Here is a 14,672-nt window from a genome sequence, read left to right as displayed (position 1 = left end):
TTGACTTTTCTGTGCCCTAATGTAAGAAGAAATTATCGTTCTATAAACCTGAATAAATTTAAATTATTCTTGACAGGTATTCACCAAACAACTGTTTCTTTAGTGCTAAAAGCATTCATCGTAATTATTAGTTTCATGGCTTTATAAGTAGCCACTACCTAATTGATCAGTTCTTATGTATTTTATGAATAAAATACGACCAAATTAATAGCCTATATTGGCAGCAGTAAAGTCTTCAATTAAAAATCTGTTCTAGCTGAAGCAAGGGCTTTAACCTCCAATTCATTACAACACTCGCGTTGATCATTATCTCAGATAGCAATAATTATAGCAATTTTACTTAAATGAATATTCATGATAAAGAGAAGTTTTTTAGACATTCAAAATGAATTAGTCAAATTAATTTGCATTATTTAATCTTTTTAAAAGGTTTAAAGGTTGACACAAGTTGCAAAGGCAAGAGATAGGACCGAGCATAATATGCATATGATCAGCTTCCGCAAGAATTTGAGCTCCAAGACAATGGCTGATAATGACTCAGGAGGATAAGGGTGGGAAATGACTGATTGTCAAAGAGCCCCCGTCCAGAGATACTATCCTGCCAATCTGTGTGTGTGTGTGTGTGTGTGTGCGTGTGGTCAGGAGGCAGACATATAAGCTTCCCCCATAGGACAGCGAAGATGTGAACATTACAGGAAGACTCGTTGGTTTCTTAGGTCGCTGCAACCTCACTATCCGTATGAGCTAAAGATGGGGGGTTTGTGGGAGCCTCTAGGTCTATCTGCTAAGTCATCATCATCCATAGCCCGGCCCTCCTTGGTCCTAGCTTGGGCGGAGAAGGGACTCGGGCGCTGATCATATGTATATATGGTCAGCCTCTAGGGCATTGTCCTACTCGATAGGGCAATGTCACTAGCCCTTGCCCCTGCCATTCATGAGCGACCTTTAAAACTTTGAATGTCAGACTGTTTTCTGAAAGATGTAAACCAACATTTAGAGTTCATCTCACTGAACTATTTATTTTGATTGTGTGTGTGTGTGTGTGTGTGTGTGTGAAACGCATCACATTTTTTTTATTACTTGAGAAGCTGCACAAAACACCTCCGATAACTTGTAAATTTCTTATCATCCTTATTAAAACCATAAAAAATTTAAAGAATTTAATATGAGTACTCTCTAAATGTAAGGATGAAGATAAGCTGTGTGTAGAAACAAACCTTTATGAAATACAAATATGGGTAGGCCTACAAGTAATTAGGCCATGATATTTTAGTCGTTCGAGTCATCCTTCGAAGTTCAGTTTATTTTATGAATCTCTGGAACTGTAAGTGAATTCTAACTCATTTGAAACATCAAACTTCATTTTTTCAATCTCTAAGTCGTTTTGAACCTTCTAAATAATTTTAAAATTCATTCAAACCTTACCTCGTCTCTCCCTTTTCTTGAAGACGACAGATAAGATAAATAAGCATTATGTATGATCAGTCAATAATAAAAACAATGTGGATGAATTTGCATCGTTTATATTTGTTTTGTGTTTTTTTTTTCTTTTTTTTTAGGGGGGTTCTTTATTAATGACACTTATGTAAAAAGCTTTGAATATAAAAAGAAAATATCAGTAGTACTCGTAGAGTAAATATCTTAAAGAATTATGGAATACTAATCTTTAAATTTCTTCACACATTATTCATTTGTCTAGTATCCCCATAATTCTATTCCATATTACTCAATATGAATTAGTATGATAGTAAATGTTATTTTCTATTGTATTTCAATTATTGGGATGCTAATTCAAAATCTGTTTTATGGCACCAAACCATTAAAAGCACAAATATCCCCTTGGACTCCCTATATCCTCAATTCATATATATAAAATTGGTTCCATCGAGGCACAGTATTGCATTGAATAATCAAATTCATCACCAAAATATAACAGGATGTAAAATGAATGTGGAATAATTCGACAAATGAATATTGATAAACATCACTCCAAAATCAAACTATTGTTCCCTAGTCTTGGGTAGTGCCATAGCCTCTGTACAATGGTCTTCCACTATCTTGGGTTAGAGTTCTCTTGCTTGAGGGTACATTCGGTCACACACTATCTATTTATCTTACTCTTATTTGGTTAATGTTTTTCATAGTTTATATATGAAACATTTATTTTGATGTTGTCACTGTTCTTAAAATATTTTACTCTAATTCTCTTATTTCCTGGTTTCCTTTCCTCACGGGGCTATTTTCCTTGTTGGAGCCCCTGGGCTTAAAGCAGCCTGCTTTTCCAACTAGGGTTGTAGCTTGGCAAGTAATGATAATAATAATAATAATAATAATAATAATAATAATCAGGCAATAACTTTTCTTCTCTCTCACCTTCCCAGCTTTGTTCCAGTGATGTCGATACACATCATTGAGGTGTTCGTCGGTTTCTACTATTGCTACAAATTTGGCCTGACGCCTCTCACGACCTTGAAATGGACCTTGCAGATATCAGTTGTTGGTTATTTATGTCTCTGCCATCTCGTCCGGCCTTTGCCTGAGAGACTGATTGCTGAAAAACTTAAGAAATAAGGAAGTGATTGATTTACATATTGTGTAGTTTTCTTCAGTAAATTTGTTACCTATTATGTTTTATCTTTCAAATCCTTGTTTTTATTTTAAGGAGCAACTTAGCTGAGCTTACAATTGCATATCTGTAAATTTTAACTAGTCAAAGGTTATAACTTAGTTGAACTTACTTACAATTACATATCTGTACATTTTAACTATTGAAAGGTTAGAACTTAGTTGAACTTGTAATTACATATATGTAAATTTTAACCTTTGAAAGGTTAGCACTTAGTTGACCTTACTTACAATTACATATCTGTAAATTTTAACTATTGAAAGGTTATAACTTAGCTGAACTTACAATTACATATCTGTAAATTTTAACTATTGAAAGATTAGAACTTTGTTGAACCTACTTACAATTACATACCTGTAAATATTAACTATTGAAAGGTTAGAACTCAGTACAAGTTACTTACAATTACATACCTGTAAATATTAACTATTGAAATGTTAGAACTTAGTTGAACTTACAATTACTTATCTGTAAATTTTAACTATTGAAAGGTTAGAAAAATTTATCTGTCGTCCTGAGTATATCTCAAAAAGTCACCGGATGCAATCTTTATAGTTTATCCAAAGAGTAGAATCTGACAAGAAGTTTTAACTACGTTCTAAAAAGTTTTAATCAAATACCTGATGGTAATCTTCGCTCAAAGGATTAACTACTGCACTGTAATTGTTCAGTGGCCACTTTCCTCTTGGTTAGGGTAGAAGAGACACTTTAGCAACTCTTCTAGGAGAAGGCCACTCCAAAATCAAACCATTGCTCTCTAGTCTTTGGTAGGGCCATAGCCTCTGTACCATGGTCTGTTACTGTCTTGGGTTAAAGTTCTCTTGCTTGAGCGTACACTCGGGCACGCTATTCTATCTTATTTCTTTTCCTCTTTTTTTTTTTTTAAGTTTATGGGAAAGATTTATCGTAATGTTGTTACTGTTCTTAAAATATTTTATTTTAATTGTTAATTGCATCTCTTGAAGTTCCCTTATTTCCTTTCCTTGCTGGGCTATTTTCCCTGTTGGAGCCTTCGAGCTTATAGCATTTTGCTTTTCCAACTATGGTTGTAACTTGGCAAGTAATAATGATAATAACAGTTATGTCACGGGGAAATATTCCACGTCAACTTTTCTTTGCCCATTTTCTTGAAAATTCTATGAATCACTCCCTTCCATTTACATTCCCCGTTTCATGTCTTATTTTATTTAAGAATTTTTAATCAATCTTGAACAATAATATCCCTACATGTGCTCCAATACCTGGAATATTTTTTTTTGCATGTTAGTAGCAACATCAAGACTTTTCAGCATCTGGAATGGCATCAGCCGTTGGCAATGGTCAGATCAATGCTGATATTGTGTAATCTCAAGCTATTTCTATTACTGAAATTTCTTTTTGAAAGAGTTCCATAACACTAATCCTTAATAGGGCCTGCTTGAATATATTTACTGTGTTTCAGTAGCAATATAAAGATTTTACTCTCAGCTTCTGGGATGCCATCAGCCGTTGGCAATGGTCAGATCAAGCTATTTCTATCACTGAAATATCTTTTTTGAAAGTGCCATAACACTAATCCTTAAAAGGACCTGTTTGAATATGTTTACTGTATATAAGTAGCAATATCAAAATCTACTCGGTTTCTTGGATATCATCATCCTTTAGCAATAGTCAGATCAATGCTGATCCTGTATTATCTCAAGCTATTTCTATCAATTTCTATCTCTGAAATTTCTTTTTGAAAGAGTTCCATAACACTGATCCCTAAAAGAGCCTGCTTGTATATTTTTGCTATATTTCAGTAGCAATAAAAATATTTTACTCAGCTTCTCGGATGCCATCAGACATTGGCAATGATCAGATCAATGCTGATCTTCGGTTTTCTCAAGCTATTACTATCACTGAAATCTATTTTTGAAAGATGTCATAACACTAATCCTTAATAGGACCTGCTTTAATATTTTTGCTGTATTTAAGTAACAATATCAAGATTTTCTCAGTTTCTTGGATGTCATCAGCCATTGGCAATAGTCAGGTCAATGCTGATTCTGTACTATCTCAATTATTTCTATCACTGAAATTTTGGGGGGAAAGACTGCCATGACACTAACCCCTAAAGCCCTGTCCACGCGATCGAGCATGCCCGACGGGCAAACAGTGATACCAGGCCACAATAGTTATATGAGGGTTAATGACGTCAGAAGCGGGAAAACTAAAGGCAGGGATATGGCAACACTGTATGATGCCAGATCCCTGTCTGTGGTTTTCCCGCTTCTGACGTCTTTAACCCTCATTCTTACTAACTATTGTGGTCTGGTATCACTGTTTGCCCGTCGGGCATGCTCGATCGTGTGGACAGGGGTTTATAGGGCCTGCTTGAATATTTTTGCTATATTTCAGTAGCAATATAAATATTTTACTCAGTTTCTTGGATATCATTAGCTGTTGGCAATAGTCAGATCAATGCTGATCATGTGTAATCTCAAGCTATTTCTATCACTGAAATTTCTTTTTGAAAGACTGCCATAACACGGCCAGTAACCTTTTTCTTCTCTCTCACTTTCCCAGCTTTGTTCCTGTGATGTCGTTACACATTATTGAGGTGTTCGTCGCCTTCTACTATTGCTACAAACTGAGACTGACGACTCTGACGACCTTGAAATGGATGTCGCAGGTTTTGGTCGTCGGTATTATATCTCTCTGTTATCTCATCTGGCCGTTGCCTGAAAGGGGGATGGTTAGAAAGTTTAAAAAATAAGAAAAAAAAATATCTATTCAAGGCGTATTTTCTTTCAGTAAATTTATTAACTATTGATATGTTTTTATTAAACCTGGTTAAGATTTTTGGGGACTATTTAAAGGTTTAAAGACCGCTCATGAAAGGCAGAGGCAAGGGACAGTGACTATGCCCTATCAAGTATTCAATTAAATTTCGAATGGAAATCTTTCTTTGCTGAAACTCACCTGAGACTATAGTAGTACTTTTGGGCAAAGACCCTCTCAGATAATAATGCTTTCAAGAAGAAAATTAAGTGCTTCAATGAAGTGGATTTGACAATAAACGTGCAATATACGTTGTGAAATGCTAAATACCTAAGAATGTATAGGATAAAATTAACGCAAAGTTCCTGTAGAGAGTAAGATTCCCTTGCAGTATAGGACCAGAAAAGCAGCCCTCAAGTTAAGAGCGTAACTAGAAACTACAATAGTAATGTCAAAGTCCATTCCATATAAATTTCCCTTGGTTTATTTTGCTTGTTTCATGAATCATTCTCCTTGCCCCACCGTTTCTATTCATTACTTGATGATTCTTTTATTTTTAGAAGGATTTTTCAATATTAATCTCTCTCTCTCTCTCTCTCTCTCTCTCTCTCTCTCTCTCTCTCTCTCTCTCTCTCTCTCTCATTATGTGCATTCCATTTCTTAGAGTGTTTTGCTGTTTGTTAGTACCAATATCAAGATTTTACTAAACCTCTGCAATGTCGTCGGCAGTCGTCAAGTCCACAAGGATTTGATTATATTTGAAGCCATTTCTGATATCAAAGTCTCTCATCCAGACTCAGCCACAATAATTACTAGAGGTAAATATTCTTTTATCGGTGATCTTCCTATATGTGATCTACCGAGCTGTTTTCATTCCAATATGTGACCTACCGAATCTTTGAATCAGTAACGATCGATTTACTTTAAGGTACCATCAATGGTTTTCTACAGTAATTTTCCCAACGATATTGGTATAAAGTCTACGGTAGTTACACTTCCAATCATGTTGAAAATCATACTGACGTCACTTACCAGGAAGAGGCGTGGCCGCAAATACCTGGTTTACTTCTCTTTACCTTGCGTTGAATAACCATAAACCAGATACTTACACACTTAATTCGTAGTATCCATTAAATAATGGTCTATTGAAAACCCAATTATTCCTACCAGTCAATCGAGGAAATGTCTAAAATAGCAGCTGGATAAAATGCCAATGAAAAGAGACACAGAAATTCCAGGACTGGTGAAGGTCTGTGATTGATCAAAACATTTGTTATCTAAAACTCTTATGGCTGTTTTTCCTGGTCCTAACACTCATAGAAACCCTGTGCCCTACAGGACTACAAGATCTGTTTCTGGCATACAATCTTAGGCATTAGAGTCTCATAAAACGTATTCCGCGTTAATTGTCAAATCCACATTATTGAAACACTTAAAAAACAAGAAAGGCTTCAGCTTCTTAAAACCCTTAATATCAGGTGGCTTTCGGATGTCTGGTGGAAGCTTGTTATATAATCTTGGGGCCACATATTTGAAAGCTCTAGAACCTACAGTAGAGATGTATCTTAGCTCCAATAACTTGAAACCATCTGTAACCATTCTCGTGTCGACATGATTCATTGGCTGCGCGATGTGTAGCAATTTTCTGTGACTGTCATTCTTAATGCATATCGTAAATCTATAGAAATTAAATAACATACTATCTCTATCGGCATTAATTCATACAAATTGTCACAATACCTTCACAGTAATAACACGTTTTAAAATCATAATCTTGGAATAATGCAGACAATATAATACCTTTGCGGGTAGATTACTTCAATATTTCAGAGTAATGATATTGCAGATATTTTGTAATATCACTTTGTATTTTCTCTTTGATCCAAGCAACGAAACTATGGTCTCAACATGAAAGTAACTTAGAATACCTTAGAATTTCATAAAGAATAATATGTGGCAAAAAAGGACATTGCGATAATAAGTCTCTCTCTCTCTCTCTCTCTCTCTCTCTCTCTCTCTCTCTCTCTCTCTCTCTCTCTCTCCCGTGATCGTAGTTAAATAATAGATAAACAGGCATATAGACTAAGACTATAACTTGCCAAATGTGTTTATCAAGATTGGCAAAGTATATTACAAACTTATGAAATAAATTCAAAGGAAGAAAGACATGGACCAATAACAGTTGTTGTTTTTTAGTCAAAGTTTATTCAACTATGATTATTGTACAGTTTATCAACGCAGTGACGGAACTTGTCTATTTCTTGCAATTTTAAGTTTTATGAAATTGTAAATCGATAGAAATTTGTGACTTTACAGCGGTTTCTTGAGAGTTAATGTCACAGGTCATCAAAGACGAGTGGTTTTAATTTTTGAGTGTAGATGACGCCACTGCATATACAAGGACACTAAAGCAGACCCTCAACTAGGAAATTAGAATGTCTGCTTCGTTATCCTTGTTACGTCAGGAGCGAAGGCAAGACGGAAGACATGTTTAACTATGTAGTTAGTTGTATGTTGAAGTGCCGATGGAAAAGATTTGATATGAAATATAATACGGTAAGTGTTGGCTTATATTAAGGTTTCTGTGTACTTTGTTGTGTTTTTAAGGCCAAGAAGTAATTAATATAATTAAGTATGCATTTGTAATCTCCCCTTCCTTGTGTATTAAGGAGGGGGGGATCCTATAGGTCCCAGAGTTATCGGAAATCATTGCCTGGCCCTCCTTGGTCCTAGCTTAGGTCGAGAGGGGTCTTTGGCATTGTATCATATGTACATGTCACTATTCTGCTTGCAGGGCAATGTTCTTGTTCCTTGCTTCTGTCATTCATTACTAGTCTTTTAACCTTTCAAGTGGTTTTGGAACTGTTGGTGCAGATCGGGCAAATTATTTTGGAAGTGTTGACACGTGTCGATTTTTTTTTCTGCCAGAATGGATGATTTTGGCCGGGCATAGTTATTCGGCATTTGATAATACCTTCTGGTCAGAGCTTTTTAGTTGGTAGTAAGGTTGTACTGGTGTTTAAGGGATTTTTCTTGTCTTACACAGTAGGGGAGTTTCTCTAAAGGACAACTGTCATTTTATAATGTTCGTTCAAAAGCTTTCATTACTTCAATGCATACTTTTGTTTTAAACATTGAATAGTCAGTGTCAAAGCACTCGAAGCTCTTCAAACTAGCTCTTTTTATTATCTTTATAAAATCTTGAAGAGTTAGACATCTCTACCAGACCTGCTATTTCTTAGAAAGTGAAAGTGGTGAATGTAGCGATCCAGCTTGTTCAAATATTTCTAAAATTCTAGAACTTGAATAGGGGTATGATTCAGTTAATGCTAGTCTGTCCAAATATTTCTAAAATTCTCTAACTTTAATAGGGGTACTATCAACAAATTGTAAATGTTTATACAGCTAGACATCCATAGCATCCATGTTCAATATTTTCTGCTGGGCTTTAAAATTCAGAAATTTCTTAGAAATTTCGTGTAGGCTATTCACTGTTGTTTGTTGTCATTTGGTTAAAGTTAGTAGTTTATACACACTGTTGCGAATTACATAATCTATTTTTTTTTTCTCAACACTTTTCACATAATTTATCACTAGTCTTAAAATGCAATAAATTTTCCAGATGGCCTTACTTAAGTGGTAGGTGATTACGTGGTACCTGCAACTTTTAAGTACCTTCACATGTCGCAAGATTTCATAATGGCCTTCTGAACTTCCTGAGATTACCTAAAATTCCTGAGATTACCTAAAATTCCTGAGATTACCTAAAATTCCTGAGATTACCTAAAATTCCTGAGATTACCTAAAATTCCTGAGATTACCTAAAATTCCTGAGATTACCTAAAATTCCTGAGATTACCTAAAATTCCTGAGATTACCTAAAATTCCTGAGATTACCTAAAATTCCTGAGATTACCTAAAATTCCTGAGATTACCTAAAAAAGTAATGGTTAGTCTCGCCTGTATATAAGATCTCGTTGCACCATAGTCACAAATATCATGAATAGCCTCCTGAACTTCAGGGGCACATCTCAAAAAGTAGTGGGTAGTCCCACCTGCTTTGTTGCTTTAATACCACTTAAATGTTTGGGATTGTTTTTATGTTTTGGATATGGTCCAGACAAATATTTTTGAACCAAATATATTTATCTTCATTGTATACATTGTCTACTTTTTTAAACTATTTTCCTAGTCTTCGTTGGCAACTATTGTCTGAATCATTTTGCCGCTTCCTCGGTTTGTCAGTAAAGATCAAATTTCCATTTGAATTTTACCTTGTGCATAGAACTGGAATGCCTACGCGAGTGTTAACTTTTGTTGTCGATTTTTCTAATGCATTATTTAATTCAATTACCAGTATTCTTTTCCTTAACCTTGATAGTGACATTTTCCCTTATTTCATATTATTCACCATAGTAATCGCAACGGATAAAACTTGTGACATCAGTGGCCTAGAATTTCCTGGAATCAATAGAAGTGGTGTTTAGTTTGGTGTTGTCTAATGGGGGCTGGGCATAACCTGCATATTGATCAATCTATTAAAATTTGGTAGTATTTTCTTTACTAGATTTTTTTTAATTGGGGGTCTGTTATTGGCATTGCGCATGCATTACAAAAGTTTGCTTTTTTAAGTTTAATTTTTGTAAGAAGTTATCATTACCTGACTGAATTGTTAGCATCCATATATTTATGCAGAAGCTCCCTTATGTTCTACATTACCCCCTTCTTTTCCACCCATTCCTTCATTTTAACAACCATAAGGAAGTCTTCAAAAGGTCTTAATCTGTAGGCAACTGAATCTAAAATGCTCCGTTCAGTGAATAGCTGTTGTTCATGTGAAAAATATTCTGGATATAGCAGTTCTCATGGCTGGCCTGCACAATACCCCTATATACAGATTGCCAGAACATTGCAGTGAAATTGTATAATTATGAGCGAAGCGAGCCACGGCGGAGCGAAACCATTAGGACGCGAGGTGAATCTTGGAGAATAGAGATGCTTTAGATTTTAGACAATGAACCATATAACTTTCAAACTGGTTAGTGTTTATATTGCATTTTATTTATCACAACTGGATATCTTGTTTATATAGTATTTCGGACTTTTGCTGCACATCTTTTTGGCATATCCTTATTCGGAACCATAGTTTCCCCACTAATGTTACACACAATTCTTTGTCCAAAAGCTAAAACGGTTTACCCCAGTAATCATGGTTGGAATTGCATAAAATTAAGATAGGGAGTAGGAAGAACATGACTATCTATTTGGCTAGATTAATGGATTTACCTAAAGGGTTTTCCTCTGCCACTTGCTCGCTTCGCTCAAGATCTTAACTCTCGTTGCTATGTGCTAGCTAGCAGACTTTCGCTATGCACGTGGCCCCAGTGGCTAGTGTTTTGGCATAAATTTTAAATTTAAAAATAGTGTGCTAATAAACTCCTATTAGTTAATAGCTTCACACACCATCTTTTTGAGCAGACTTGGCTTAAATTCACAAGGACCAGACTAAATGTCTATCCCAACCTTTTTAACTAAAATTATTAATGAAACTTAAGATTATTGAAGTTAATGTACTGAAAATAAAGGTGAAAGATATAGAATGTTGGGCCCTGAATGTTCATGCAGAATACTATTCCCTACATATGGAGTTATATCCATACAAACTTCTAATAATCTCAACATAAGTTGCAACTACTACTGTAGGTCTGAAAAACAATTGCGTGTAGAGGACAGATGGATTTTGAAGTCTTATTTGATTTGATATTGAAAAACCACTAGTGTTGGTATTTCTAGTGTACCCTTAATTCATAACCAAAAACAAAACATGATCAGGCATCTTGACCCACAATGCATTAACAAAATATAATCGGATAAACATGGTAGCGTTATCCTTGGGATAAACCATGAGGAACAATATTAATCTGCAAATATTTCTCTTAGTTAATCTTTTCTTTAATCCTCAAATTGTCTCAAATATAAGTAATATCCAAATTTGGTTTAACAGTAATGAGAATTTTCCCAAAAAAACTTTGTTGTCTTTTTAAGTCTTTAGCCACCATACTTAAGATTGGTTCGGCTCTAGTAGTCTGTCAGTTTTTTTTTATTTTCTCCTGCCTCTGTCTCAACCAGCATATTTCTTTTCAATGTCTCCTGCCTTTGGGTTCTCTGTACAGGGAACAGATAGATTGAAAGTCTTAAATTGTCGCAAGAACTTGTTCCTCTTCGGCAGTCTTAGATATCTCCGAAGGTTTTTTCTTAATTTTAAGTCTGCTTTCTCTCGGCAACCTCGTCTTTGTTAGTATGATGCTATGATCCGGGACATCCTGCCTGATATGTCTGATTGTAATGTTTCTTTCCTTAACTTGAAAAAAAAATACCCCTGGGGGTTAAGGGTTGGAAAATTCCAAATAACCTGGGGTTAAGTGGTTGTTCAGCCAATCAAGGTCTAGGTAGACCTTAAATTCTGCATAGACTTCTCAGTTTGCAGCATTTGTATCAGGCAAACTTAGGCTCATAATCTAGTTTAATTGCCTGTTTTACAAAGGGATTTTTCATTTCCTCCTTTTCCATGGGACAATGGGGTAGACAATCATACTAAGGTTGTTTATTAATACAGGGTCAGGCATAATTATCTGACACTTGTAGGTTTAATAAAAGAAAAGTAAAGAAAAGAAACAAAGTTTTTATTTTTGAAAAGTACATATAATGCCATTCTGTTTTATAGTCTTAAAAATTAATTCTGTTAAATGAGATCCATTGGTGTCCACACTGTCTAAGGCGTTCACGAAAGTCTTCTATAACTTGGCGGGTCATTTCATGTGGAATGGCAGTAATTTCTTGACGAATTGCATCTCTAAAGTTGTTAGATCGAGGGCAATTACTTTAAAACCTTTGACTTGAGGTATCCAAAGAGAAAAAAATCTTGCTGATTTTAGTGTGAATGGGCGGGCCAACCTTTGTCACCACGCAAGGAGATAAAACGACCAGGGAACATCTCCCTCAAAATCCCCATCCCACGTCGAGAAGTGTGGGCTGTTTCTTCCTGTTGAAACCAAACATTGTCCCTATCGTGGAGCATATTCAATTTTGGTCTGAAGTCTCTTCTCATCTCACAATATCGATCAGTTCAGTCACTGTAACTTTCTTTGAAGAAGTACGGACCCCATATACCAAATTCTGCCACAGCACACCATACGGTCACCCGAGGATGATGCTGTTCGTGCAACTCACGAGGGTTCTCGGCCCAGTATCTGAAGTTTTGCTTATTCACTGCGCCATACGGGTGAAAATGTGCCTCGTCATGGAACACAACTGCTGCATGGGTTCATGTTGTTGAATTTCCAAACACAATGCTGTGTGTTTCAGTGTCTTTCGCAGAGTTCCTGTGTCAACAGCATTTTGTATGGATGCATTTGAAGATCATTGTGAAGAATTCTTCAAACTTCTTTCGGAAAGCCTAAAAGCCTGGGCGCATTTGAATGTCGAACGGATTGGAGACTGTTGAACTGAAGCTCTTACCACTGCCACATTTTCTGCCGAGTTCTGGCAGTGCGAGGTCGGCCAGTTTATTTTAGTTTCATGTAGATTCAGTAGCTCTGAAGTAGTTTCCATTAGATAGTGTTTCGAGCTGGTACGGTATAATGTCTACAAAGAGTTTCGAGCTGGTACGGTATAATGTCTACAAAGATTGAAGTGCAAACGGAACGCACGTTGTTGCAGTCAGTTTGTTTTTATAAAGTTTTCCTCAATGAAAGAAAGATGCTCACCGGTCCAATTCATGGCAGCAACTGAAAAAGAAACGAAAGTAATTAAGAAGCAAAACAAAATGGCATATGTACTTTCAAAAATAAACTTTTGTTTCTTCACTTTATTAGCCTATCATTAAACCCATATGTCAGATCATTTTGACTGACCCTGTATTAAACTTTCTGAAATTATACATGGACAATTTAGCTATTCTCACCAGCCTTCTCCATTTCTTCTATTAATCTCCATATCAACATAGAATTGGGACTCCTATTTAATGATTGCTTTGAAGACTGAAAAAAATAAAACTTCGGAAGGTTTATATTAAATCCCAAATTTTTTTGACAACTCGAAAGATTTATATCAATCCTAACAGTTTTTTGATAACCTTCGTGTTTGTAAACTATTTCTAAATTAAACTTATTACATTTGTTGAAGTATACTCATTATTTTACATTTGTTGAAGTATACTCATGATTTCAGAATTTTTTAAAGTTTCACTTGCATTAATTTTAATATCTTACTTTTCAGATGTGAACACATGCGTGTTGGGCCTCCTACGAGAGTTCTTGAGCTATCTGCCGGGCGGACAGAATTCTTCAGCGATATCTTGGCTCGGTCAGTGCATTAGATGAACACAACGTGTGCATCTTTGCCCTTGGGCAACCTAGTTCGAGCAAAAAAATATAATGGAAGGCTTCCACGAAGATGAGAAACTAAGGAATAATCTAATGAACTGAACATCTAAGTAAATCTTCAGGACCTTGGAAAAAAGTTTAAAGGATTTACATGCATAGTGCAGGCCGGCTTTCTATATAGACAACGAAACTATCTTTGTCACCCATAAATGGCCAAATTTGAAGATTCAAATTTCAGGATAAGAACAGAACTTGCCACGAATCTTTAAGGTGGTCCCTGTGCAAGATAGTAGAGTTCACACTTTGCTTAACATGGCTTGATGGAGCAGTGGCAGCTACTTCTGACATGCTCTTCCAGGCCATACTAGTGTTCCAGCTGAGGCTTTATGGGGCAAGAACTCCTAAGAGATTCTTGCGAAGGGACGCTCAACCGGTCTGATTTTTCTGTCGGACTAGCTTTCAAACTCTGAAGGGGCTTGCTTATCTACCCGGAACATATTGGGGGGTCTTGCCGACCACAACATTATCTTAAGAGTTCCATACTAGAGACTTTAAAAGCTCAGTCGGCTTGGAAATCTATGAGGAACCAACTTATTTATTCAACAAATCTCCCATGGAGGCTTTTGTCAATGAGACAGAACTGTCTTGCTGCCAGAGTGAACTAGTGTCATATAGTCATAAAAAGATAGTGTTTTGATGGCACTATTGTGTACATTGCAAAAGTATAAAGGTTTTTTTAAGCTTTGAATGTCATTAAATTACATGCACTTGATCAGTACAGATTTTTAATGTTCTTTCAATGTCTTGTGTATTTTCCATGTTTTGTATTTTCAGTCTTGTAGGTTTGTAATGTATGCCATGTGTAGATTTTTAATGGCATGGCAAGCATATTATTTTTAAATGACAGATGTGCAATTTCC

The 14,672-nt window shown here is 35.8% G+C and overlaps 1 protein-coding gene and 1 long non-coding RNA gene across 4 annotated transcripts in view; both read left to right on the top strand.

Moving 5' to 3' along the window:
• LOC137615187 (transmembrane protein 254-like) overlaps window positions 1-5,418 on the top strand; it is a 20,544-nt gene extending 15,126 nt beyond the window's left edge. For 2 of the 3 annotated variants that reach the window (XM_068344834.1, XM_068344843.1), the window contains exon 4: window positions 2,382-2,625. In XM_068344834.1, coding sequence (XP_068200935.1) covers window positions 2,382-2,571 — 190 coding nt within the window. In that variant the 3' untranslated portion in view covers window positions 2,572-2,625. Of the gene's footprint in view, window positions 1-2,381; window positions 2,626-5,173 lie in introns of those variants that run through there. The other variant, XM_068344850.1, reaches the window with a different exon arrangement.
• A 2,455-nt stretch (window positions 5,419-7,873) lies between these two features.
• Window positions 7,874-13,755, top strand: LOC137615180 (uncharacterized). Its single transcript, XR_011039188.1, has 2 exons — window positions 7,874-7,924; window positions 13,646-13,755. It is a non-coding gene; the product is annotated as an uncharacterized lncRNA (long non-coding RNA).
• Window positions 13,756-14,672: the final 917 nt, after the last annotated feature.

The sequence above is a fragment of the Palaemon carinicauda genome, chromosome 2 (genome assembly GCF_036898095.1).
Source record: "Palaemon carinicauda isolate YSFRI2023 chromosome 2, ASM3689809v2, whole genome shotgun sequence".
Lineage (NCBI taxonomy): Eukaryota > Metazoa > Arthropoda > Malacostraca > Decapoda > Palaemonidae > Palaemon > Palaemon carinicauda.
Note: the sequence above shows the minus strand (reverse complement) of the source record. Positions and strands in the feature narration are given on the sequence as shown.